At 47.0% G+C, this 26,974-nt stretch overlaps 1 protein-coding gene across 1 annotated transcript in view; it reads left to right on the top strand.

Annotated features, from left to right (window-relative positions):
• LOC124722980 (angiotensin-converting enzyme-like) overlaps nt 1-26,974 on the top strand; it is a 418,907-nt gene that overhangs the window by 304,121 nt on the left and 87,812 nt on the right. Inside the window, exon 5 of the mRNA XM_047248150.1 lies at nt 4,326-4,517. Within this exon, the coding sequence (XP_047104106.1) occupies nt 4,326-4,517 (192 nt within the window). The remainder of the gene's footprint in view (nt 1-4,325; nt 4,518-26,974) is intronic.

Genomic DNA, 26,974 nt, shown 5'->3' on the forward strand with positions numbered 1-26,974 from the left:
CCCTCTACGATTTTTACCCTCCACGGTGCCCTCCAATCCCAAATTTGTGATCCCTTGATGCCTCAAAACATGTCCTACCAACCGATCCCTTCTTCTAGTCAAGTTGTGCCACAAACTTCTCTTCTCCCCAATCCTATTCAATACCTCCTCATTAGTTACGTGATCTACCCACCTTATCTTCAGCATTCTTCTGTAGCACCACATTTCGAAAGCTTCTATTCTCTTCTTGTCCAAACTAGTTATCGTCCATGTTTCACTTCCATACATGGCTACACTCCATACAAATACTTTCAGAAATGACTTCCTGACACTTAAATCTATACTCGATGTTAACAAATTCCTCTTCTTGAGAAACGCTTTCCTTGCCATTGCCAGTCTACATTTTATATCCTCTCTACTTCGACCATCATCAGTTATTTTGCTCCCCAAATAGCAAAACTCCTTTACTACTTTAAGTGTCTCATTTCCTAATCTAATTCCCTCAACATCAACCGACTTAATTTGACTACATTCCATTATCCTCGTTTTGCTTTTGTTGATGTTCATCTTATATCCTCCTTTCACGATACTGTCCATTCCGTTCAACTGCTCTTCCAAGTCCTTTGCTGTCTCTGACAGAATTACAATGTTATCGGCGAACCTCAAAGTTTTTACTTCTTCTCCATGAAAATTAATACCTACTCCGAATTTTTCTTTTGTTTCCTTTACTGCTTGCTCAATATACAGATTGAATAACATCGGGGAGAGGCTACAACCCTGTCTCACTCCTTTCCCAACCACTGCTTTCCTTTCATGCCCCTCGACTCTTATAACCGCCATCTGGTTTCTGTACAAATTGTAAATAGCCTTACGCTCCCTGTATTTTACCCCTGCCACCTTCAGAATTTGAAAGAGAGTATTCCAGTTAACATTGTCAAAAGCTTTCTCTAAGTCTACAAATGCTAGAAACGTAGGTTTACCTTTTCTTAATCTTTCTTCTAAGATAAGTCGTAAGGTCAGTATTGCCTCACGTGTTCCAACATTTCTACGGAATCCAAACTGATCTTCCCCGAGGTCGGCTTCTACCAGTTTTTCCATTCGTCTGTAAAGAATTCGCGTTAGTATTTTGCAGCTGTGACTTATTAAACTGATAGTTCGGTAATTTTCACATCTGTCAACACCTTCTTTCTTTGGGATTGGAATTATTATATTCTTCTCGAAGTCTGAGGGTATTTCGCCGGAGATCCGAATGGGGGGCTATTTTACCTCCGGAATATTTTACCCAAGAGGACTCCATCATCATTTAATCATACAGTAAAGCTGCATGTCCTCGGGAAAAATTACGGCTGTAGTTTCCCCTTGCTTTCAGCCGTTCGCAGTACCAGCACAGCAAGGCCGTTTTGGTTAATGTTACAAGGCCAGATCAGTCAATCATCCAGACTGTTGCCCCTGCAACTACTGAAAAGGCTGCTGCCCCTCTTCAGGAACGACATGTTTGTCTGGCCTCTCAACAGATACCCCTCCGTTGTGGTTGCACCTACGGTACGGCCATCTGTATCGCTGAGGCACGCAAGCCTCCTCACCAACGGCAAGGTCCATGGTTCATGCGTATTATGCTGCTAATACTCTGGTTTATTAAAAGAGATTTTTCTTAAAGTTAACATGATAAGATGTAATTCATTTACATTAGTACAGTGCATAGTAAATGGTGTTTTTTCGTAGTTTATTGATCACAACACATAAAAATAAGAGAGAAAGTAAACAGAAGCAATATATTCTCCGACATCATCGAAATGAGTCTGACCAATGCTTGGATAGATTTTCGACTTCACGTATGTAGACAGTATGTTGGTAGCACTTGGTCTACTTACATGTCTGTGTTCACAGACAATAAAGTTCTGGAGTTCAGCTTAACGATGAGACGAGGTGTCTCGCGAATTCTGTCCCCGACTGTATTTAAAGCATACTGTTCATCATATCTGGTCTAAAGTTAGTTCACTGTGTTAAACACAGTACTCAATCTTTGCTGATGCTGATTTGCGTCTTCATCTTATTGGACCGGCTTTATTTGGATTCCTGAAAGCGTCAAGTAACTGCAGAAGTACAACAAGAGAAACTAACACGCTCATAACTGTTCACGGTACATACTGTATAATCGGTCTGATGAATAGTGTCAGAAGCTCCATTAGGCTCTTCACAGGTGATGGTGTTGTATTGATGAGGAAAATACCAGAAAACTGTAATATAGGAAGACCCACAAAGGATCGACAGTTGGTGCACGAACAGGCAATTTACGCTCGACCGATATAAACGTAACGTACCGCACATAAATTGGCGGAAAGGACGATTATTTTTCAATAACAATATTAGCAGTAACTCACTGGAAGTAGTAACAGCGTTAAAACATCTATGAGTATCTCCCTAAAATAAAACAACCAAGTGAAAAACCAGATGCCACGCTGAAATTGTTTGGAAAGGTCGTAACGAATCGTATTAGGGGCGATCAAAACTTTACGTTTGATGGCACTGCTGCAGCGTATATGCAACGTAGTACGATTCCGATTCGGGTATAAAGTACCGACGTTTAGGCAATGGATTAGTATGTCTTTCCGACATACGTGCGGTAAACGCTGAAACGCGAACCGTGCCGATGTTATTACCAAATGCTTCCAAACAGAACCAACGTTCTGTTATCTTTTCCTTCACTGCCGAATGACAAACATGTGTAAACATTCACTGGAAAACGAAGGATGTGTATCGTGCGGCATGCCTGCCAAAAACCATTGTTGTGGAATGGTGCGGCAAGCTGTTGATGGCAACACATTCCTTCGACGCCACTACTCGGCAGCACAGTCGAAAGCGTCGAAGATGTATTGGTGTCAGCCATCGTTCCCTCATCCCAAGAAGTTCAAGAGCCAGCCATCTGCTGGAAAGGTGATGCTCACTCTGTTCTTTGATTACCAGGGACCATTGCTTATTGATCACAAGGAATCTGGCGCCTCCATCACTAGGGAAACGTACTGCGCAACGCTAGAGAAATTACGGCATACAGTTAAGGTGAACGCCCGTAAAACTACGGCAAGGAGTGCTGCTGCCTCATGATGACGCACGTCCCCGTATCGCAGAAGTTACTCCAGCGTAGGAGACACTGGAGCACCCGCCCTATAGTGCTGACCTCTCTCCATGCGATTTTCACGCCTTCGGTCCCTTAAAAAAGGCCTAGAATGGTCGACGATTCTCATCGGACGAGGATGTGGAGCAGGCAGTTACGGACTTCTTCACGCAGCAGGACACGGTATTTTACTAATCGGGTATCTTCATCCTGGTGCGTCGGTGGGATGATTGCCTCAATGCTCACTGCGATTTTGCCTCATGGCCTTCGAACGCAAACTTTTTGATGACTCCTTGTAATACACCTCTAAAAAGTGTAGCTAACAAAACCCATGTTCTGTCGATTCTTGGATATTTATAGTCAGACTGGGACGTTACTACGCAGAATTGCTTGCGGGAATAGAGTTGATTCCAATGAAAAGAGGCGCGTTCTTCCCAGGTTGATTTGGAAAGCGCGACAGCGTCATGGAGATGTTAATAAACCGTCAGTGGAAGGCGCTACAAGAAAGGCATTGTGAAACATGGAGAGGTTTACTTCTGAAATTCCGAGAGCATGTGCTCCAATAATTCTCAGGAATCACATTGTTTCCTCTCACGCACATCTTGCAAAATGAACATGATGGTAAGATCAGAGAAATTCAGTCTCATAGAGAAGATCAAGGACAGTCGCTCATCACAATAACTACTCACGAATGAACAGGGAACTAATACTATCTTCCATTACACGCCTTTCTACGGAGTATAGATGTAGCTGTAGGTGGAAATCTTGACTTAAACGTGAAGACCTAACGCCGTCTAAAAAATTCTACGAACTTATCTTTAAGTGATGTAAGAAGTCGCGTTCAGACAAATGGAGGTTCCAGTGTATGCAAAGTGATGTTGGTTGGAAGTGGGGTCACACGAAGTGACAACTAATGTTCCAGACAAAATATCTAAAAATACTAGTTCTGGATGATAGCTCTTTAGCATGGTATGGGATTTGAAAGCAGTCTGTTTTTATTCAGGCTTTCGAGGCCATGCCACTGAAATCATCAGCAATGTGCTGCGAATGAGTCACGTCTATTAGCTTTTGAGGCAGTCTTTATTGTTGATACCGTAACGTTGTCAAACATCGGGCATTTCAGCAGTTCTGTGAAAGTTGGTTCCAGACCCGTTTCCCGAGTACGTTAAATACTGACGCATGAATTTCTTGCATAATATTTAGGACCGGCTAGCACACATAATTTTTGTTTCAGATTACATGGACATGGGGGAATGCTGGCGAGAAGAACTAGACACACGGCTGCTGGAGGAAGAAGTGTTCAGGCTGTACGAACAAGTAGAACCACTATACATCATGCTCCACGCTGTTGTTCGCCACCATCTCGCCAACTACTATGGCGACGACATTGTCGACCGCAAAGAGCCAATATCAGCACATCTCCTAGGTAAGTGGCCATACTTAGTAACTTCAGCAAATCATCTATAATTCGAATGCTGTTGCCTCTGAAACCAGCCTGTAGCGATAACAACGATCAACGTACGATACTTCGCCATGTGTTTTGCATCGTCGTACAAATTGTTTGACCTCTGAAACTAATTCTCGTTCACTGTGAAGTCACAGAACAATATTTAGGCCTTTTAGTCTCATAGTCTCATCTCTTTTATTTAAAGCTCTAATTTCTACTTTTTCCATGGCAATCCTGTAAACTAACCTCAAAGTGCAACGCGTAATTGCACCAATGGAAAACTAGCTTTTTTCTCTCCAGACATTCTCCTTAGTTCCATCGACTGTATGAAGACGTTCTCCAGAGACCAGAAAACTCATAAGATACTACCTAAATACTTTGTCCTGAACGTGCAGCACCGTATATATTCAGAGTAATCCCAAACTCCAAGGACAAACTTTTAGAGATTTCTCAGGATAATATCACGGTAATTTCATACACTATGCGATCAAAAGTATCCGGAACCCTAAATCCATACGTTTTTCATATTAGGTGCATTTTGCTGCCACCTACTGCCAGGTACTCCACATCAGAGACCTCAGTACTCATTAAACATCGTGAGAGAGCAGAATACGGCGCTCCGTGGAACTCACGGACTTCGAACGTGGGCAGATGATTCGGTGTCACTTGTGCCATACGTCTGTACGCGAGATTTCCCCACTCCCAAGTATCCCTAGGCCCACTGTTTCCGATGGGACAGTGACGTAGAAACGTGAAGGGACACGTACAGCACAAAAGCATACAGGCCGACCTCGTCTGTTGACCGACAGAGACCACCGACAGTTGAAGAGGGTCGTAGTGGATAATAGGCAGACATCTATCCAGACCATCACACAGGAATTCCATACTGCATGAGAATCCACTGCAAGTACTATGCCAGTTAGGCGGAAGGTGAGAAAACTTGGATTTCATGGTTGAGCGGCTGCACGTAAGCCACACATCACGCCGGTAAGTGCCAAACGACGCCTCGGTTGGTGTAAGGAGCTTAAACAGTGCACGATTAAACAGTAGAAAAGCGTTGTGTGGAGTGGCAAATCACGGTACACAATGTGGCGATCCGATGGCAAGGTGTGGGTATGACGAATGCCTGGTGAACGTTATTTGCCAGCGTGTGTAATGCCAACAGTAAATTTCGCAGGCGGTGGTATTATGGTGTGGTCGTGTTTTTCGTGGAAGGGGGTTGCACCCCTTGTTGTTTTGCGTGGCACTATCCCAGCACAGGCTTACATTGATGTTTTAAGCAAGTTCTTGTTTCCCACTGTTGAAGAGCAGTTCAGGGATGGCGACTGCACCTGTCAACACGATCGAGCACCTGTTCATAATGCACGGCCTGTGTGGATTGTTTGAGGGAAGAGACCACAACAGCAAGGTCATCGGTCTCATCGGATTACGGCAGGACGTCGAAGGAAGTCGGCCGTGCCCTTTCAAAGGAACCATCCCGGCATTTGCCTGTAACGATACTTGTACAACAGTGAAATAGGATGTAATATGCTGTCACGAAAATATACACCTCTGCAAAAAGTCAATAATTTGAAACTATTGTACTTCTAAAAAATAAACTTAATATTTGCCTTGGTAACTGGATCAAAATTTTCTAATGATATGAGAATACAATATTGATTTGCGAGGTAAGTGTGCCTTCACTATGAATTTTTAAGTCTTTTTTTGTGGCTAAATACACATTTTCACGAATACACGGAGCATCGAAAAAAGTAGAAATACAATTTCTTTATTCGAAAACGATTTGGAAATGACTTATGCGCATTATTCAATATCTCCTTTATTAAGATACTAATTGAATACTGAGCGTTGCTCTAGTACGTATTTGTTCCAATCTTCTATTAGCCAATCTCATCCTGTTGTAACTGCGACCAGGACGGTCGCGGGGTAGCAATGGCGGAAAGCGCGGTGGGACCCGCGGAGAGGCCCGCGAACAACAACACAAGGGGAGGACGGACACGACCAACGAAGGACAGAAGGAATAGAACAAGATCGAACAACGTAGTCACAAGGAAGCAAACACGTCTACTCGTACACACAACAAGGTAGTAAGCTGTCTAGTGCGAAGCGAGGCGTAAACCGACGTACGCGATATTAGACTGGCTAGCTGATAGAGAGGCAGGCGCTTGAGTACGCTATCGGGGGCGCCGCAATTGGCCGCTGGGGCCACGTGTTCCACTGTGGCGCCCTCACACTAAAAGCGGGCCAGGAGGCGCGCGCCGCCACAGCTTACGGCTCGATGGTGCAGAGACCTCTATGTGTCTTTGACGTCCATGACGTCTGACGTGGATTCAAATTTCGCGGCGCGTGGTACCAGATCCCTCCCACCTGAAACTCGCGCGTAGGGGTGAAAATGACCCGGACGGTGCCCAGGTGGGCGGCAGTGGGAAGAGGAACTGGGCGTATCAACCGCAATTGGCGGGGAGGAAGGGACGCCCGAGGTATCCATGACAGCCGATTCAGAGTCCAGGCCGGGGGAGGGAGCCGCCGATCCACTCGGGGGCGGAGAGGGCCGGCGGCAGGCCCGCGGGGAGACGGCAACCGGGGACTGGGGCGGTGACTCGAGAACCACGTCCGTACCTGAAGGAGGTAGGGAAAGAGGCGGTGGCCCGAGTCCCGTGGCAGCACGAGGGCGGAGCTGATTATGATGGCGGCGCTCCAACCCTTTCGACGTCTGCACCGACGTCACACGCCGCCCGTGGGCCGCGACGACCGTGGCGGGCGTCCAACCCGCCTTGCGCCCGTACTAGCGGGCCCACACGGCCGTGCCAGGGACCTACCGCTGCGAGGGCCGGGAGTGGGGGCGGGAGGAGGACGGCATTAGCAAATGGAGCAGGGTCCGCGGCTGTCGCCCATGAAGGATCTCTATCTGACTGCGTCCGTCAATTGGCGTAGTGCAATAGGCGCTCAAAAACAGGGTGAGAGCAGACGTGGTTGAAGATGTGTCGACCGCCTTAGTCAACTGGTATTTAAAACTGCGGACAAGCCTCTCCGCCGTGCCATTGGACGTAGGGTGGAAAGGGGGCCTACGGATATGTTTGATACCATTGGCCTGACAGAAGTCGTGGAAGGAGGATGCTGTGAATTGGGGACCAATATCGGAGACCAACGTGTGGGGCAGGCTCTGAGTGGCGAGAACCTGGGCCAGGGCCATGAGTGTAGCCTCCGTGGTGGTGGATGCCATTCGGACGACATATGAGTACTGGGAGTAGGCATCAACGATGAGTAGACACATGGACCCCAAAAATGAGCCGGCAAAATCGATATGGATGCGATCCCAGGGCCGGCGAGGCACAGGCCAGGGTGCAAACGACTGAGGGGGGCTTGCCCGGTGACGCGCACAGACAATACACCCACGGACCAGTCGCTCAATATCTCCATCGATGCCGGGCCTATACACACGCCGGCGAGCCAAAACCTTCATACGGGACATACCCCAGTGCCTGCGGTGTAACAAACTGAGCACCTGAAGCTGCAATTCCGGAGGGATGACCACCCGGTGGGCATCCGACTCCGTGGCCAACAGAAGGACATGATCGACCATGGTGAGTCTGTGGGACAGGTGGCGCCAGGGGCTGAAATTGGACTGCATCTGACGAGTAACATGGGATGGCCACCCGTGGACCACTTAGTTGAGAACCTGCTGGAAGACAGGGTCGCGGTGGGTAGCCGCAGCAACGTCAGCAGTCATAAGAGGAAGACTGTCCAGCGCATCCTGGCGGGCGGAACCAATGTGAAAGCAGAGGACCTCCTGTTGGTCAAAGGCAGGATCGGGGCCTGATGGGAGACGTGACAAAGCGTCCACATTAGCATGGTGGGCAGTGGGCTTATACCGGATGGTGTAAGCGTAATTATGTAAAAACAATGCCCAGCGCCGGAAACGTTGAGCCGTCCGCTCGGGAAGGTGAGAGTGGGGACCGAAAAGTGTAACCAAGAGTTTATGCCCGTCAGGAGGGTGAACGTTGCCCCAAAGAGATAGGTGTGAAATATTTGGACGGCGAACACGAGCGCCAGGGCCTCCTTTTCAACCTGGGAGTAGTTCTGTTGTGCTGGGGTCAACGTCTTAGAGGCATAAGTGATGGGCTGTTCGGAGCCATCGGCATCCCGGTGCGCGAGGACGGCCCCAATGCCGTATGCCGACGCATCAGCTGCCACAAACAAGGGGCGGTCCGGAGAGAAGGGAGTAAGGCAAGGGGCGAACTTCAGCATCGCCTTTAAATGGAGAAAAGCCTGGTCACAGGCAGGAGTCCAAACAAAAGACAACCCTTTGCGACGCAAGTGATTGAGGGGTTGAGCAACGGAGGCAGCATAGGGCAAGAACTTTAAGTAATAAGTTATCTTGCCCAAAAACACCTGCAGTTCAGGTAAGTCCTTCGGACGAGGAAGGGCCTCAATGGCCGCGACATTACGACCCAAAGGGGGAATGCCATCTTTGCTAAGCCAGTGGCCTAAGTATTCCACTTCCGGTTGAAAAAAACAACACTTGTCCAGCCGACAGCGTAGACCAGCAGACTGCAGAGCGTGAAATAAGGCGCTGAGGTTTTGCAAATGTTCCTGGCGGGAACGCCCAGTGACCAAGATGTTATCCAGATAATTCACACATGCAGGGATAGGCTGTGTAAGCTGCTCCACGAATCGCTGGAAAATGGCCGGCGCCGAAGAGACACCAAAGGGAAGGCGCTTGTACTTGTTGTTGTTGTTGTTGTTGTGGTGGTGGTCTCGTTTGATGCAGCTCTCCATGCTACTCTATCCTGTGCAAGCTTCTTCATCTCCCAGTACTTACTGCAACATACATCCTTCTGAATCTGCTTAGTGTATTCATCTATTGGTCTCCCTATACGATTTTTACCCTCCACGCTGCCCTCCAATGCTAAATTTGTGATCCCTTGAGGCCTCAGAACATGTCCTACCAACCGGTCCCTTCTTCTTGTTAAGTTGTACCACAAACACCTCTTCTCCCCAATTCTATTCAATACCTCCTCATTAGTTATGTGATCTACCCATCTAACTTTCAGCATTCTTCTGTAGCACCACATTTCGAAAGCTTCTATTCTCTTCTTGTCCAAACTATTTATCGTCCGTGTTTCACTTCCATACATGGCTACACTCCATACAAATACTTTCAGGAACGACTTCCTGACACTTAAATATATACTAGACGTTAACAAATTTCTCTTCTTCAGAAGCGCTTTCCCTGCCATTATACAATCCGAAAGGCGTGTTGATAAACATGATGTTCTGAAATTCGGCATCCAAGGGCAACTGGTGGTATGACTCAGCCAGATCGATCTTGGAAAAATACTCTCCCCAGGCAAGCTTGGCTAGAAGGTCTTCCTGTCGGGGAGTGGGGTAAGTGTCAACGAGGGACTGAGCATTGACTGTAGCGCCGAAGTCCCCACACAGCCGAAGGGACCCATTGGGTTTCCGTATGACCACCAGTGGTGTCGCCCATGCACTGTAAGTTACAAGTTCCAGCACGCCAGCGGCCTGGAGCCGATCAAGTTCCTGCTTGACCGCTAGCCGTAAGGCCACCGGAAGGGGCTGGGCCCGGAAAAAGCGAGGCTGTGCATCTGGCCATAGGGTGATGTGCGCCTGAAAGCCGGAAGCACATCCGAGATCCGGTGCAAACAACGACGCAAAATCGGAACACAGATCGTTCAAGTCCTGAAAGGGAACAGCCGTGGACACGACCTTAACTTCGTCGGAAATTGAAAAGCCAAACAGGCTGAAACGCATCCAGGCCAAAAGTATTCGAAGCTGACGGATAGTCGACGACAAAGAGGGTAAGGAGCCGTGGAACACGCTTGTACGTCGCCTGGACGACGAACTGCCCACGAAGGGGAATGGAACCGTCTCCGTAGGCGACCAAACGGCGGGAGGGAGGCGACAACGCAGGAGAGCCCAACCGTGTATATGTCGCCATATTAATCAGGGAGACGGTGGCCCCAGTGTCGACCTGAAAACTGAATCCTCTGTGAAAATGCGGAGCGTGAGGAAAAGCTTCTCCGCTGATGGGTCATCCTGTGGGACGACCGATTGCTGAGCATGGACAGTATCTTGAGGCCCAGGAGGTGCAGGACTGGATCGAATCGAGCGACTACGACAAACCGATTGGATGTGGCCCTCCTTGTTACACAGCGTGCCCGTTTTCCAACGATGGGGACAATCAGCCCGAGAATGTGCAGTAAAGCACTGTGGGCAAGATGGAAGTGGGCCGCGCTACCGGCGACGAGGGGCGACCAAAGGCGCCGACGCCATAGAGATGTGGGAACACGAGGAGTCCCGACGGCGCTGGCCCCTGTCGGCCGGGCCACGTCGACGTCGCGAGGGCGGAACCCGTCGTGACGCCGCGATCGCTGCCACTTGCGGTCGCGCCATAAGACGCTCGTTAGCCGCTTGAGCAATTTCAAAGGAAGGGCTATGCGGAGAATCTCTTCCAAGGAGGGGTTGTCGAATTTCAACGTCACAGTACGGACCTCAGGGCCGGGAGCCAGCTGAACCACCACGTCCCGGATCAGGGAGTCGGCATACGAAGCCTTACACTGCTGATTGGTGCACGTCAAATCACATTGACGGCTGAGACCTTGCAAGTCCGTGACCCAGGAACGATACGATTGACCAGGGTGTTTATGGTACTAGTGGAACTCCAGGCGAGAGGCGACTACATCGTAGCGTTGGGAATAATAGTTTGTCAGCAAAAGGCAAAAATGGCTCTGAGCACTATGGGACTTAACATCTATGGTCATCAGTCCCCTAGAACTTAGAACTACTTAAACCTAACTAACCTAAGGACATCACACAACACCCAGTCATCACGAGGAAGAGAAAATCCCTGACCCCTCAGAATCGGACCAGCAAAAGGCAGATCTCCTGGAAAGAGAGAGCCACAGGATCGGACAACAGTGCCAACTTGCGGAGAAGAAAGAACGTGTCCGGAGAGTCCCAAGACAAAAACAACAACCGCCGCAAGGAGTCGTCCGTGACTTGAAAAGCCGTGAAATGTTGTTTCAGCCGTTGTAAGTAGGTTTCCCAGTCCTCTTTACCGTCATTAAAAGGTGGAAACGACGGCGGACGCGGGAAAGCATCAGACACCCGAGGACTCTGAAGCTGGTGCGGTAACGCGCCCCGGGCATCGACTTTGTCCGTTAGCAACTGCAGCGACTTTTGTAAGGTGTCTAACTAGAGCTGCTGCTGCTGCATGAGCTGCTGCTGTTGCTCCAGCAGACAGACCAACTTCGCCTCCATACCAAAAATGACCACCGTTTACCTCATCGCCAAAATTTTGTAACTGCGACCAGGAAGGTCGCGGGGTAGCAATGACTGAAAGCGCGGCGGGACCCGCGGAGAGGCCCGCGAACAACAACACAATGGGAGAGGACGGACACGACTAACGAAGGACAGAACGAATACAAGATCGAACAACTGAGTCACAAGGAAGCAAACACGTCTACTCGTACACAGAACAAGGAAGTAAGCTGTCTAGCGCGAAGCGAGGTGTAAACCGACGTACGCGAGATTAGTCTGGCTGGCTGATCGAGAGGCAGGCGCTTGAGTACGCTATCGGAGGCGCCGCTACTGGCCTCTGGGACCACGTGTTCCACTGTGGCGCCCTCACACTAAAAGCGGGCCAGCAGGCGCGCGCCGCCACAGCTTACTGTGCGATGGTGCAGAGACCTCTATGGGTCTTCGACGTCCATGACGTCTGACACGGATTCATATTCCGAGGCGCACGGTACCAGATCTCCTCCCCTTCTCTCTCTTTCCATCACCTCCATCAATCCATCTCTGTCAATTTTCTCCACCCCCACTCTCTGTCCACCTCCTTCACCCCACCCCCTCTGTTCATCTTCTCCTGGCCCTAACTCTTTCCATCTCCTCCTCACCTCTTTCTATTTCAATCTACTCCTTCCCTCTATGTCCATCTGCTTCGTTCCCATCTGTCCTCCCCTTCCTCCCCCTTTCTTTGTACATTTCTTTTTCCCCCCTCTCCCTGTGCAACTCCTTCTCTTTCCTTTCTCTGCCCACCTCGTCCTCTACCCTCTGTCAGTCCATCCTGTGCTCTTCCCTTTCTCTGTCCGTCTCCTCCTCCCCTTCTGTCTTTTCATCTCCTCGTCCCCCTGTGCTTATCTATCCCTCCCCGAGTTTTTGTCAACCACCTCCTCTTTCCTTTCTCTGTCCATCTCCTCCTCTCCCCTCTCTCTGTCCATTTCCCCTACCCTTCTCTCTTTCCATTTCCTCCTCCCACCTATTTGTGTCCAACTCGTTCTTACCCCTCACTGTCTGTCCATCTCCTGCTCCCATCTTCTCTTTCTGTGTTTTCACACTCACCCGAATAGAAGGCTGGTGGTTCTTAACCCAACAATATATCTTTCCAGAGTGTAACTACTATGTTTACTAAATTTGGTTGAAATCGTTACAGGGGTTAATGGATGAACTTGTGAACCTTGACTTTGTCCATGTAAGCACATGTGAAACATGTTTCACATGCATTTAAAATATTTCACAAGTTATGTACACCTATTTCACCTGTATTTCTAACGAATTTCGCCCTGCAGTTTCTCTTTCGTGGAGATCAATAATTATGACGTCGTATCACCTGAACCGTGAGCCGTACAATGATATAATTCTGTAGGTACATCCAATGGAATGTGTGGCTACTGTCTGCAAAATGTATTGTTAATAGAGTTAGAAGTAAAGAAATAATAAATTAAAACGTTTTTCTCACAACTCAGTATTTGACGACATATCTCCTGAGCTACATGTCTTTCGATGATATATTTTTCTACGTACATACTGCGGCAGACTTGTATACTGCTTGCGAAAAGTGTTGCGCATAGAGTTAGTAGCAACGAAGTAATAAATTTAATAATCTTACATGATGCTGTAGATTTTCACACATCTCACTGTTTAAGACGTCATAATATTGTTAACTCTGTGTCGTACAATCATATAATTTTTCTGTTACATCCAGTATTGCATGATAACGTCGTCCGAAAAATGTGTCGCTAGTATATGAAGTTAGTAGTAAAGAAGTAATAAATTAAAACGTCGTACTTCATGTAGCAGTTTTACTGCATGAAAAACTAAAATGTACTAACCGATAAGCTTTTTTTCTTTCATTATTATGTGGGTGTCGCCAGCGAGAAGAAGTTTCATAAACGTTTGAAATTATATCTAAGGTTTGTTATAAGTCTCTAAGAGCTCTCATTCTCAAATACTGGATGACGAAAGTATGGGTATTAGCTTGTCTTTGGCTACACTGCTTTTCACCCTCACCCTCACAGCTTAGATAGGTAAGTGGTTCTTATCCCAACAGCGATGATTTTCAGATAGTATGCGATATTGTACCAAATTTTGTAGAAATATGTCCATTGTTTTGTGGTGGATGTGGAACATACATACATACCTATATACAATATGTATGGATTTCGTGTTTTTCAGTGACTTTCGTATCTGAGACACTACTCCATCGGCACGCAGTTTAATTAGAAGCCGCGTGTGGGGGATGGTGTCAAAAGTCTTCTGGATATCTAAAAATATGGAATGAATTTGACTTCCCCTGCCAGCCGGCCGGTGTGGCCGTGCGGTTAAAGACGCTTCAGTCTGGAACCGCGTGACCGCTACGGTCGCAGGTTCGAATGTGTGTGATGTCCTTAGGTTAGTTAGGTTTAATTAGTTCTAAGTTCTAGGCGACTGATGACCTCAGCAGTTAAGTCGCATAGTGCTCAGAGCCATTTGAACCATTTTTTGACTTCCCCTGCCAATAGCTCTAATTACTCCTCCAGAACAAACAGGTAGTTGTGTTTCAAAAGAACGGTATTTTTTAATTCTGTGTGGGCTATTTGTTAATAAATCTTTTTGAGCAAATCTGTTAGTGCACTGCCACCTGTACAAAATAATTCAGTTGACCCTGCGGTTGAAACTATAAACGTGGAAATTGTAGTTGGCGTCTGTGGCTGCTAGCTAGTTGGGGAGAAAGGGGGGAGCGTAAAGGTGTGTTAGGTTTCAATGTATGTCGAAACACTGCTTTACCTTGGTAACTACGGCACTGTGCAGTAGCCGCAACCGGATCGGTACTCTAACCGAGACTTATCGCTTCTCATGAGCGACTGCCTTAACCGCTTCGGCCATCCGGACACTGTCCCTCACCGACTTAAATTACCAATTTATCGCAAGCAGCGTCACGCTTTCATTAACCCCTTTCATAAATCGCTATTCGCAAATTATTGATTCCCCGTAGAAGGCCAGGCGATATTAAGGCATTCGCGCTGAAACAAACGTCTAGGGTTCGTCACGTTCTTAAATATACAGGGTGGTCCATTGATCGTGACCGGGCCAAATATCTCAGGAAATAAGCACTAAACGAAAAAACTACAAAGAATGATACTTGTCCAGCTTGAAGGGGGAATCCAGATGGCGCTTTGGTTGGCCCGCAAGATGGCACTGCCATAGGTCAAACGAATATCAGCTGCGTTTTTTTTTAAATAGAAACCTCCATTTTTATTATATATTCGTATAGTACGTAAAGAAATATGAATTTTTTATGATGATGATGATGTTTGGTTTGTGGGGCGCCCAAATGCGCGGTTATGAGCGCCCGTACAAATTCCCAATCTTTGCTCAGCCCAATCTCGCCACTTTCATGAATGATGATGAAATGATTAGGATAACACAAACATCCAGTCATCTTGAGGCAGGTGAAAATCCCTGACCCCGCCGGGATCGAACCTGGGACTCCGTGCTCGGGAAGCCAGAACGCGACCGCGAGACCACGAGCTGCGGACATAAATGTTTTAGCTGGACCACTTTTTTCGCTTTGTGATGGATGGCGCTGAAATAGTCACAAACATACGGCTCACAATTTTAGACGGGTAGCTGGTAACAGGTAGGTTTTTTAAATTGAAATACAGAACGTAGGTATGTTTGAACATTTTATTTCGGTTGTTCCAGTGTGATACATATACCTTTATGAACTTATCACTTCTGAGAAAGCATGCTGTTACAGCGTGATTACCTGTAAATACTACATTAATGCAATAAATGCTCAAAATGATGTCTGTCAACCTCAATGCATTTGGCAATACTGTAACGACATTCCTCTCAACAGCGAGTAGTTCGCCTTCCGTAATGTTCCGTAATGTTCGAGACCTTGCAAGTCCGTGACCCAGGAACGATACGATTGACCAGGGTGTTTATGGTACTAGTGGAACTCCAGGCGAGAGGCGACTACATCGTAGCGTTGGGAATAATAGTTTGTCAGCAAAAGGCAAAAATGGCTCTGAGCACTATGGGACTTAACATCTATGGTCATCAGTCCCCTAGAACTTAGAACTACTTAAACCTAACTAACCTAAGGACATCACACAACACCCAGTCATCACGAGGAAGAGAAAATCCCTGACCCCTCAGAATCGGACCAGCAAAAGGCAGATCTCCTGGAAAGAGAGAGCCACAGGATCGGACAACAGTGCCAACTTGCGGAGAAGAAAGAACGTGTCCGGAGAGTCCCAAGACAAAAACAACAACCGCCGCAAGGAGTCGTCCGTGACTTGAAAAGCCGTGAAATGTTGTTTCAGCCGTTGTAAGTAGGTTTCCCAGTCCTCTTTACCGTCATTAAAAGGTGGAAACGACGGCGGACGCGGGAAAGCATCAGACACCCGAGGACTCTGAAGCTGGTGCGGTAACGCGCCCCGGGCATCGACTTTGTCCGTTAGCAACTGCAGCGACTTTTGTAAGGTGTCTAACTAGAGCTGCTGCTGCTGCATGAGCTGCTGCTGTTGCTCCAGCAGACAGACCAACTTCGCCTCCATACCAAAAATGACCACCGTTTACCTCATCGCCAAAATTTTGTAACTGCGACCAGGAAGGTCGCGGGGTAGCAATGACTGAAAGCGCGGCGGGACCCGCGGAGAGGCCCGCGAACAACAACACAATGGGAGAGGACGGACACGACTAACGAAGGACAGAACGAATACAAGATCGAACAACTGAGTCACAAGGAAGCAAACACGTCTACTCGTACACAGAACAAGGAAATAAGCTGTCTAGCGCGAAGCGAGGTGTAAACCGACGTACGCGAGATTAGTCTGGCTGGCTGATCGAGAGGCAGACGCTTGAGTACGCTATCGGAGGCGCCGCTACTGGCCTCTGGGACCACGTGTTCCACTGTGGCGCCCTCACACTAAAAGCGGGCCAGCAGGCGCGCGCCGCCACAGCTTACTGTGCGATGGTGCAGAGACCTCTATGGGTCTTCGACGTCCATGACGTCTGACACGGATTCATATTCCGAGGCGCACGGTACCAGATCTCCTCCCCTTCTCTCTCTTTCCATCACCTCCATCAATCCATCTCTGTCAATTTTCTCCACCCCCACTCTCTGTCCACCTCCTTCACCCCACCCCCTCTGTTCATCTTCTCCTGGCCCTAACTCTTTCCATCTCCTCCTCACCTCTTTCTATTTCAATCTACTCCTTCCCTCTATGTCCATCTGCTTCGTTCCCATCTGTCCTCCCCTTCCTCCCCCTTTCTTTGTACATTTCTTTTTCCCCCCTCTCCCTGTGCAACTCCTTCTCTTTCCTTTCTCTGCCCACCTCGTCCTCTACCCTCTGTCAGTCCATCCTGTGCTCTTCCCTTTCTCTGTCCGTCTCCTCCTCCCCTTCTGTCTTTTCATCTCCTCGTCCCCCTGTGCTTATCTATCCCTCCCCGAGTTTTTGTCAACCACCTCCTCTTTCCTTTCTCTGTCCATCTCCTCCTCTCCCCTCTCTCTGTCCATTTCCCCTACCCTTCTCTCTTTCCATTTCCTCCTCCCACCTATTTGTGTCCAACTCGTTCTTACCCCTCACTGTCTGTCCATCTCCTGCTCCCATCTTCTCTTTCTGTGTTTTCACACTCACCCGAATAGAAGGCTGGTGGTTCTTAACCCAACAATATATCTTTCCAGAGTGTAACTACTATGTTTACTAAATTTGGTTGAAATCGTTACAGGGGTTAATGGATGAACTTGTGAACCTTGACTTTGTCCATGTAAGCACATGTGAAACATGTTTCACATGCATTTAAAATATTTCACAAGTTATGTACACCTATTTCACCTGTATTTCTAACGAATTTCGCCCTGCAGTTTCTCTTTCGTGGAGATCAATAATTATGACGTCGTATCACCTGAACCGTGAGCCGTACAATGATATAATTCTGTAGGTACATCCAATGGAATGTGTGGCTACTGTCTGCAAAATGTATTGTTAATAGAGTTAGAAGTAAAGAAATAATAAATTAAAACGTTTTTCTCACAACTCAGTATTTGACGACATATCTCCTGAGCTACATGTCTTTCGATGATATATTTTTCTACGTACATACTGCGGCAGACTTGTATACTGCTTGCGAAAAGTGTTGCGCATAGAGTTAGTAGCAACGAAGTAATAAATTTAATAATCTTACATGATGCTGTAGATTTTCACACATCTCACTGTTTAAGACGTCATAATATTGTTAACTCTGTGTCGTACAATCATATAATTTTTCTGTTACATCCAGTATTGCATGATAACGTCGTCCGAAAAATGTGTCGCTAGTATATGAAGTTAGTAGTAAAGAAGTAATAAATTAAAACGTCGTACTTCATGTAGCAGTTTTACTGCATGAAAAACTAAAATGTACTAACCGATAAGCTTTTTTTCTTTCATTATTATGTGGGTGTCGCCAGCGAGAAGAAGTTCCATAAACGTTTGAAATTATATCTAAGGTTTGTTATAAGTCTCTAAGAGCTCTCATTCTCAAATACTGGATGACGAAAGTATGGGTATTAGCTTGTCTTTGGCTACACTGCTTTTCACCCTCACCCTCACAGCTTAGATAGGTAAGTGGTTCTTATCCCAACAGCGATGATTTTCAGATAGTATGCGATATTGTACCAAATTTTGTAGAAATATGTCCATTGTTTTGTGGTGGATGTGGAACATACATACATACCTATATACAATATGTATGGATTTCGTGTTTTTCAGTGACTTTCGTATCTGAGACACTACTCCATCGGCACGCAGTTTAATTAGAAGCCGCGTGTGGGGGATGGTGTCAAAAGTCTTCTGGATATCTAAAAATATGGAATGAATTTGACTTCCCCTGCCAGCCGGCCGGTGTGGCCGTGCGGTTAAAGACGCTTCAGTCTGGAACCGCGTGACCGCTACGGTCGCAGGTTCGAATGTGTGTGATGTCCTTAGGTTAGTTAGGTTTAATTAGTTCTAAGTTCTAGGCGACTGATGACCTCAGCAGTTAAGTCGCATAGTGCTCAGAGCCATTTGAACCATTTTTTGACTTCCCCTGCCAATAGCTCTAATTACTCCTCCAGAACAAACAGGTAGTTGTGTTTCAAAAGAACGGTATTTTTTAATTCTGTGTGGGCTATTTGTTAATAAATCTTTTTGAGCAAATCTGTTAGTGCACTGCCACCTGTACAAAATAATTCAGTTGACCCTGCGGTTGAAACTATAAACGTGGAAATTGTAGTTGGCGTCTGTGGCTGCTAGCTAGTTGGGGAGAAAGGGGGGAGCGTAAAGGTGTGTTAGGTTTCAATGTATGTCGAAACACTGCTTTACCTTGGTAACTACGGCACTGTGCAGTAGCCGCAACCGGATCGGTACTCTAACCGAGACTTATCGCTTCTCATGAGCGACTGCCTTAACCGCTTCGGCCATCCGGACACTGTCCCTCACCGACTTAAATTACCAATTTATCGCAAGCAGCGTCACGCTTTCATTAACCCCTTTCATAAATCGCTATTCGCAAATTATTGATTCCCCGTAGAAGGCCAGGCGATATTAAGGCATTCGCGCTGAAACAAACGTCTAGGGTTCGTCACGTTCTTAAATATACAGGGTGGTCCATTGATCGTGACCGGGCCAAATATCTCAGGAAATAAGCACTAAACGAAAAAACTACAAAGAATGATACTTGTCCAGCTTGAAGGGGGAATCCAGATGGCGCTTTGGTTGGCCCGCAAGATGGCACTGCCATAGGTCAAACGAATATCAGCTGCGTTTTTTTTTAAATAGAAACCTCCATTTTTATTATATATTCGTATAGTACGTAAAGAAATATGAATTTTTTATGATGATGATGATGTTTGGTTTGTGGGGCGCCCAAATGCGCGGTTATGAGCGCCCGTACAAATTCCCAATCTTTGCTCAGCCCAATCTCGCCACTTTCATGAATGATGATGAAATGATTAGGATAACACAAACATCCAGTCATCTTGAGGCAGGTGAAAATCCCTGACCCCGCCGGGATCGAACCTGGGACTCCGTGCTCGGGAAGCCAGAACGCGACCGCGAGACCACGAGCTGCGGACATAAATGTTTTAGCTGGACCACTTTTTTCGCTTTGTGATGGATGGCGCTGAAATAGTCACAAACATACGGCTCACAATTTTAGACGGGTAGCTGGTAACAGGTAGGTTTTTTAAATTGAAATACAGAACGTAGGTATGTTTGAACATTTTATTTCGGTTGTTCCAGTGTGATACATATACCTTTATGAACTTATCACTTCTGAGAAAGCATGCTGTTACAGCGTGATTACCTGTAAATACTACATTAATGCAATAAATGCTCAAAATGATGTCTGTCAACCTCAATGCATTTGGCAATACTGTAACGACATTCCTCTCAACAGCGAGTAGTTCGCCTTCCGTAATGTTCCGTAATGTTCGAGACCTTGCAAGTCCGTGACCCAGGAACGATACGATTGACCAGGGTGTTTATGGTACTAGTGGAACTCCAGGCGAGAGGCGACTACATCGTAGCGTTGGGAATAATAGTTTGTCAGCAAAAGGCAAAAATGGCTCTGAGCACTATGGGACTTAACATCTATGGTCATCAGTCCCCTAGAACTTAGAACTACTTAAACCTAACTAACCTAAGGACATCACACAACACCCAGTCATCACGAGGAAGAGAAAATCCCTGACCCCTCAGAATCGGACCAGCAAAAGGCAGATCTCCTGGAAAGAGAGAGCCACAGGATCGGACAACAGTGCCAACTTGCGGAGAAGAAAGAACGTGTCCGGAGAGTCCCAAGACAAAAACAACAACCGCCGCAAGGAGTCGTCCGTGACTTGAAAAGCCGTGAAATGTTGTTTCAGCCGTTGTAAGTAGGTTTCCCAGTCCTCTTTACCGTCATTAAAAGGTGTCATGAAATATGCCATTCAATACCGCTTCAATCGCAAACGAGCTATGTGCCGGACATCCATCATGTTGGAAGTACATTGCCATTCTGTCATGCAGTGAAACATCTTGTAGCAACATCGGTAGAACATTACGTAGGAAATCAGCATACATTACACCATTTAAATTGCCATCGATAAAATGGGGGCCAGTTATCCTTCCTCCCATAAAGCCGCACCATACATTAACCCGCCAAGGACGCTTATGTTCTACTTGTCGCAGCCATCGTGGATTTTCCGTTGCCCAATAGTGCATACTATGCTGGTTTGCGTTACCGCTGTTGGTGAATGACGCTTCGTCGCTAAATAGAACGCGTGCAAAACATCTGTCATCGTCCCGTAATTTCTCTAGTGCCCAGTGGCAGAACTGTACACGACATTCAAAGTCGTCGCCATGCAATTCCTGGTGCACAGAAATATGGCACGGGTGCAATCGATGTTGATGTAGCATTCTCAACACCAACGTTTTTGAGATTCCCGATTCTCGGGCAATTTGTCTGCTACTGATGTGCATATTAGCCGCGACAGCAGCTAAAACACCTACTTGGGCATCACCATTTGTTGCAGGTCGTGGTTGACGTTTCACATGTGGCTGAACACTTCCTGTTTCCTTAAATAACGTAACTATCCGGCGAACGGTCCGGACACTTGGATGATGTCGTCCAGGGTACCGAGAAACATACATAGCATACGCTCGTTGTGCATTTTGATCACAATAGCCATACATCAACACGATATCGACCTTTTCTGCAGTTGGTAATGTATCACGAAGCAAATACCGTCCGCACTGGCGAAATGTTACGTGATACGACGTACTTATACGTTTGTGACTATTACAGCGCCATCTATCACAAAGTGAAAAAAGTGGTCCAACTAAAACATTCCTATTTCTTTAGGTACTACACGAATATGTAATAAAAGATGGGGGTGCCTATTAAAAAAAACGCAGTTGATATCCGTTTGACCTACAGCAGCGCCATCTAGCGGGCTAACCATAGCGCCATCTGATTTCCCCCTTCAAGCTAGACAAGTTTCGTTCTTTGTAGTTTTCTTGTTTGATGCTTATTTCGTGAGATATTTGGCCCGGCCACTATGGATGGACCACCCTGTATATGCAGGGTCGATCACCTAAAACTTCCACCGCAAATACTGGGGAAATGGGAAGTGCTATTTATGTGCGGTTTTCATAGGGTGGATTGGAAGTCAAGGGCTCGTACTGATAGCAAATCAACAAACTGTAAAAACGCTTAGAAAGTATTCTTTGTGCGAAGATACACTTTTTAAGTGGAACAAAGTTTGTAGTCCTTACACCCCAAAAGTAATTTTAAATAGAATGTCAGCGATTTCGTTGAAGGATTATAGTGCGAGTCGCTTACGAGATATCGTATTTGGAAATTTTTCCACACCGACACTTATTTGTGCCAGTTAGTCTGCGTTGTTCCTAGGTACGGTATGTTATGTTTGTTTACAGTCTGCTTATGTGTCCCTTGAGAGCATTGCGACTTGCTGGTCAGTTAGTCCGAGCAGTAGATCGTGAGTGGACGATGGGATTTACCAACGTAGAAGAAGCCGACACTGTCATGGTGTATGGAGAGTGTAGAAACAACGCAGTTCTTTCTTATACGGTGTATACGGGAAGATATCCCAACAGACGTCAATCATCTTGGCAGACATTTATCAACCTCTTCAACCAGTTACGTGAAAATGGTAGTGTAACACATGGACAATGTAACAGAAGGAAACAAGTGATGATATAAGAGGTGGAAATTAATGTTTTTCCTGCGGTTGCAGTTGTGTTGCACGTTAGCTCTCGCGCAATCGCACGAGGAAGCTGCATGAAGCAGTTCATATGTCCTACTCATTTTCCATCGATGTAGGTTCCATCCCTACCACATCTCTCCCCATCCAGAGCTGCAGCGAAACGATTATATGAATTGTGTTAACATCTGCACGTGGACCTTAAGGCACGGTACTCCAGACGTATCACGTACCTAATTTAGTAGTGACCCCACATTTACAAATCTTATCATTGTTCCTACTCTGCCCATACACCATGAGCATTTCGGCTTTTTCCAAATTGGTAAATCCCATCGTCTACTGCTTTTACTGTCACACACTAACTGAATGGCGAGTCGCAATGCACTCAAGGAGCACATAAGCACACTGTAAGCAAACGTCGCAACATCGTATCTACAAACTGTTCAGGTTGAATGGCACAAACAAGCGTCGGTATGGAAACATTTCCAAATACGATATCTCGAAAACGACTTGCACTATAATCCTGCAAAAAACACGACTGACATTCTACTTAACCCTACTTTTAGTCTGTTAAGGACAATAGGCTTTGTTCCACTTAAAAAGGGTATGTTTGCACTTAAATGCACTTTATGAGTGTTATTACATTCTGTTTATTGATTAACAAAAAAATGGTTCAAATGGCTCTGAGCACTATGGGACTTAATTTATGAGGTCATCAGTCCCCTAGAACTAAGAACTACTTAAACCGAACTAACCTAAGGGTATCACACACATCCATGCCGAGGGAGGATTCGAACCTGCGACCGTAGCAGTCGCGCGGTTCCAGACTGTAGCGCCTAGAACCGCTCGGCCTCTCCGGCCGGCTATTGGTTAACAATACGACCCCCTGACTACGAATTCATTCTGTAAAAACCGCACATCAATATCACTTTCCATTTCTGCAATATTTGCAGTGCAAGATATAGGTAATTCACCTTGTATATACACAGTGGGGCAAATAAAAGTGGTCTGGAGAATAGAGTTCCGTGGTAAAAAGAAAAACAGAAAGAGAGAGGAAATACAGTAATAACCTGACTATAACAGATGCTAAAAGTGACCACCATTCATCTCTTGGTACTTTTGGCCCCTGGTCAGCAAGATGTTGAAGCCGAATCGCAGTTGGGCTGCTGGAATTGTTGCAGTCTCACACTTAATGTTCTGCTGCATTTGAAGTCTACGACAGTTGTTGCGGTACACCTTAGACTTCAAGGCTCTTCACAAAAAGTAATCGCTCGCCGACATATCAGGTGGCCTGGGTGGCCTGCTAGGGCCGCCACCAGACTGATCTCTGCTAACAACTCTGCACTGCTTTGGACTGCTCTCTGCTTCACTTTGACTGACAGCCCGCTCTACGCTCTGAGCGTGGGGGGCGTACACGTGATGTGCGCGTCACGGGGCGTGATTATATGCATACATTCACGTGCAACCGTATTCACTCGTCAGGACCACTTTTATTTGCTCCACCTGAGGTATTTATAAAGGAGTCGTGCGGATCGATCGAGTTGTTTACATCCTTGCCGCCGAGCGCGTGTCCGTTGTTTGTCTACTTGCTCCGCCCGTTTCGCGCGTCTTAGTGTTTTCATCGGTTAGAATAGTCAACTGTTACAGAAAATCAACATTGAAATTTAGTTCCAGGAGTGAATTTTCTCATCAGAAAGTTCTGGAAGTGGAACGTTCTCTCTGAGACGAAGTAAAGTTCCCGAGTGGTGAACCAGTTGGTCTAAGCCTTTCGATATTGAGCTAATGTAGTGAATGTCAACCTTCTCAACGATGTAGTCTGCGACGGGATTCTTCGATAGAGAAAAGACGACCTCAAATTCTGCCACTGTAATGGTAATTTGGGTGCTGTGAAGGGTCACCATGCTAGGATGGGATTGCAGAAGATCCGGATCTTCGAACTACTCGCAGACGAAGTTATATTTGCACCTCGCCCTTACGGGACGCCGCATGGATATATTGCGGAAAAATGGGCTCATGCATTAGATTATTAGGAGATGAGGAACCGTCATCATTTACGACGGATAACAGAAGACGTGCTCAGGTTGCGGCATGAAAACCACGTCCGTTCCGAATGTCTGCAGTGCAGGATAGCACAGCTGCCACCCGCGCGTACGAACCCTCCTCCGCTGCTGACGTCCCTACCTGTGACATACTGTATATTGTAGTGCTCTGACGGGCTCTAGCGACACTTTGCAGACAAGTAACTCACCGCGGATGAAAGAAGTGACTCTGACGCCCTGACGCCCATTCTTGCCCTGGTAGTATGTCGACGGATGATGAAAATGCCCGTTGAGAATAAATGTTGACACCATGATAGTGCACACGTTAGCTATCGTGCCAGACACTCGGGACTCTTTGCCATCATCCGATACGGAAGCCCACTCACTTAAGCAGCGATCGCCGAAGGAGAGCAAGAGGAAACGGAGGGCAACAGCTGATGACCGCGTGACACAGTCGCAGGCAGATGATGCTTCACTTCACCCAAACGATAACTAGCTTGTACAAGCCATGGAAACACGCAACCAATGGCCACACACTGGAATGGACACTGATGCGCCCTTGTCAATTTCGCGATAATCGACGGGGTGAACAATGCTCTCCAGTCACTGCAGCGTCAATGCCGACCTTTACTCCCTCAGAGGCGCCAGCGGGTGATGTCAGCCCCTGCCCATGTCTGTGGGGGGATGATGTTCATGACAAACATTCTGCGAATTACTATCGTTGTGCCGTCGCCCGAGGCCTCGGCTGCCCATGATTAATAAATTTCTTGTGAAGTAGAGGAAGACGCGTGCGTGGACACTAAAGAAGAGGTCAAACTACCTCATCCATCTGTTGCAATGTGTCCTTGCGCTTGCACACCTGCAGCAGGCCTACCAGATTGGTTCCATCGATCTCAGCACCCTAGGTTCGAAAGTGAAGCTACAATTCCTGCGTGATACGCTAAGAATGTTATATGTGGACATTGAGCTCATTCAAGACGTTCGTTTGGAGGCACTTACAGACTTCTATGGTTATGCTTCGTACGTTACGCCTGCTGATGATGCTGGTAGTGGTACCGCCATACTGGTGCGAGATAGTATGGAGGTTGACGAGGATGACGCATTTGCCGTCACCTAGACGGTTGGCGATAAGCACACTAGATTCTCGGATTGTAAACGTCTATGCCCCTCTGGCACGGACAAGAGACTCTACCGATCGCTTTTCTATTCGGAGAATATCACGGCTCTCTTCCTGGGACTCTATGAAAACTGCATCCTTGGCGGGGGCTTGAAAAGCGTGATTAGTTCGAAAGATCAGTACCCAACTTACACCACGTGTCCTGAACTCTGTCTGTTAGTGCAAGAACTACGTCTTCTAGACATTTTGGAAATGCTGCTTGGCGATCGCCCAGGATACACATACGTCACTAGTCCATCTGCGAGTCGCTTCGATCGCATTTTTGTCTCCCCTGATATGGCGGCAGTAACAATGGACGTCAAAAGATAGCAATTAGTGTTTTCCGATCATAGCACATGCATCTGCACTGCTTTTCCACGCGGAAATGGTGGCTCAAATGAGCCATACCGGCATTACGGTCGGCGATGATGCAGTATGGTAGAGAACAGTCCCTCTGGTATCGCCACACGACCGGATGTTACTTTACGTTGCTCCGAGAACTCATGGCTAGCCCACTATCCCCTAACCGACAGGCAGAGATTAGTCGCATCAAGGCGAAGATCATCTCACATACGCGTCGTCGTCTCGAAGATGTGTGGTACGAGCACGGTGTCAAGATCAGGTTGGTGTTGAACCTCCGACTATACACCATATTCTTCTCGAACGGCAACAGTGACGACTATCGATAATCCACGTTCTTGATCTGCCAGATCGTCTTAGTTTGACTGCACAAGCAGACAATGCGAATGGACTCGATGACCACTTCGGACAGTTTTGCCGTGAGGTGCATCACGATGGTGCAGCTTTTACTGAAGTGTCACAATCGATATCAGGTACCCTCTATGACCCGGCAGTAGAATCTCTTATTACGACAATTACCCGTGCAGGCATATAGGAAGCCATAGCAAAGGTTGCAAGTAACAAGTCCCCTGGTTCTGTAGGTATCCCCTTGGAGTTGTACTGGACCTTCAAGATATGAAGACTCATAGATGGAAGACGATGTACCAGGAACTGATGACACCTACTGTCCCACTGCCTCTGTTCTTTGTTGAAGGCGTGATTATCCCGATTCCCAAGCCAACATGGGGACAAGCGATTGAGCACTACCGCCCACTGATCTTGCTCTGCAGCGACTTTAAAATCTTCACAAGGTTTCTTGCAGCGCCCATTAAGAGCCTCTTAACCAAAGTACTTAATACGGACCAAACGTCCATGGGGGAGC

The sequence above is a fragment of the Schistocerca piceifrons genome, chromosome X (assembly GCF_021461385.2).
Source record: "Schistocerca piceifrons isolate TAMUIC-IGC-003096 chromosome X, iqSchPice1.1, whole genome shotgun sequence".
Taxonomy (NCBI): domain Eukaryota; kingdom Metazoa; phylum Arthropoda; class Insecta; order Orthoptera; family Acrididae; genus Schistocerca; species Schistocerca piceifrons.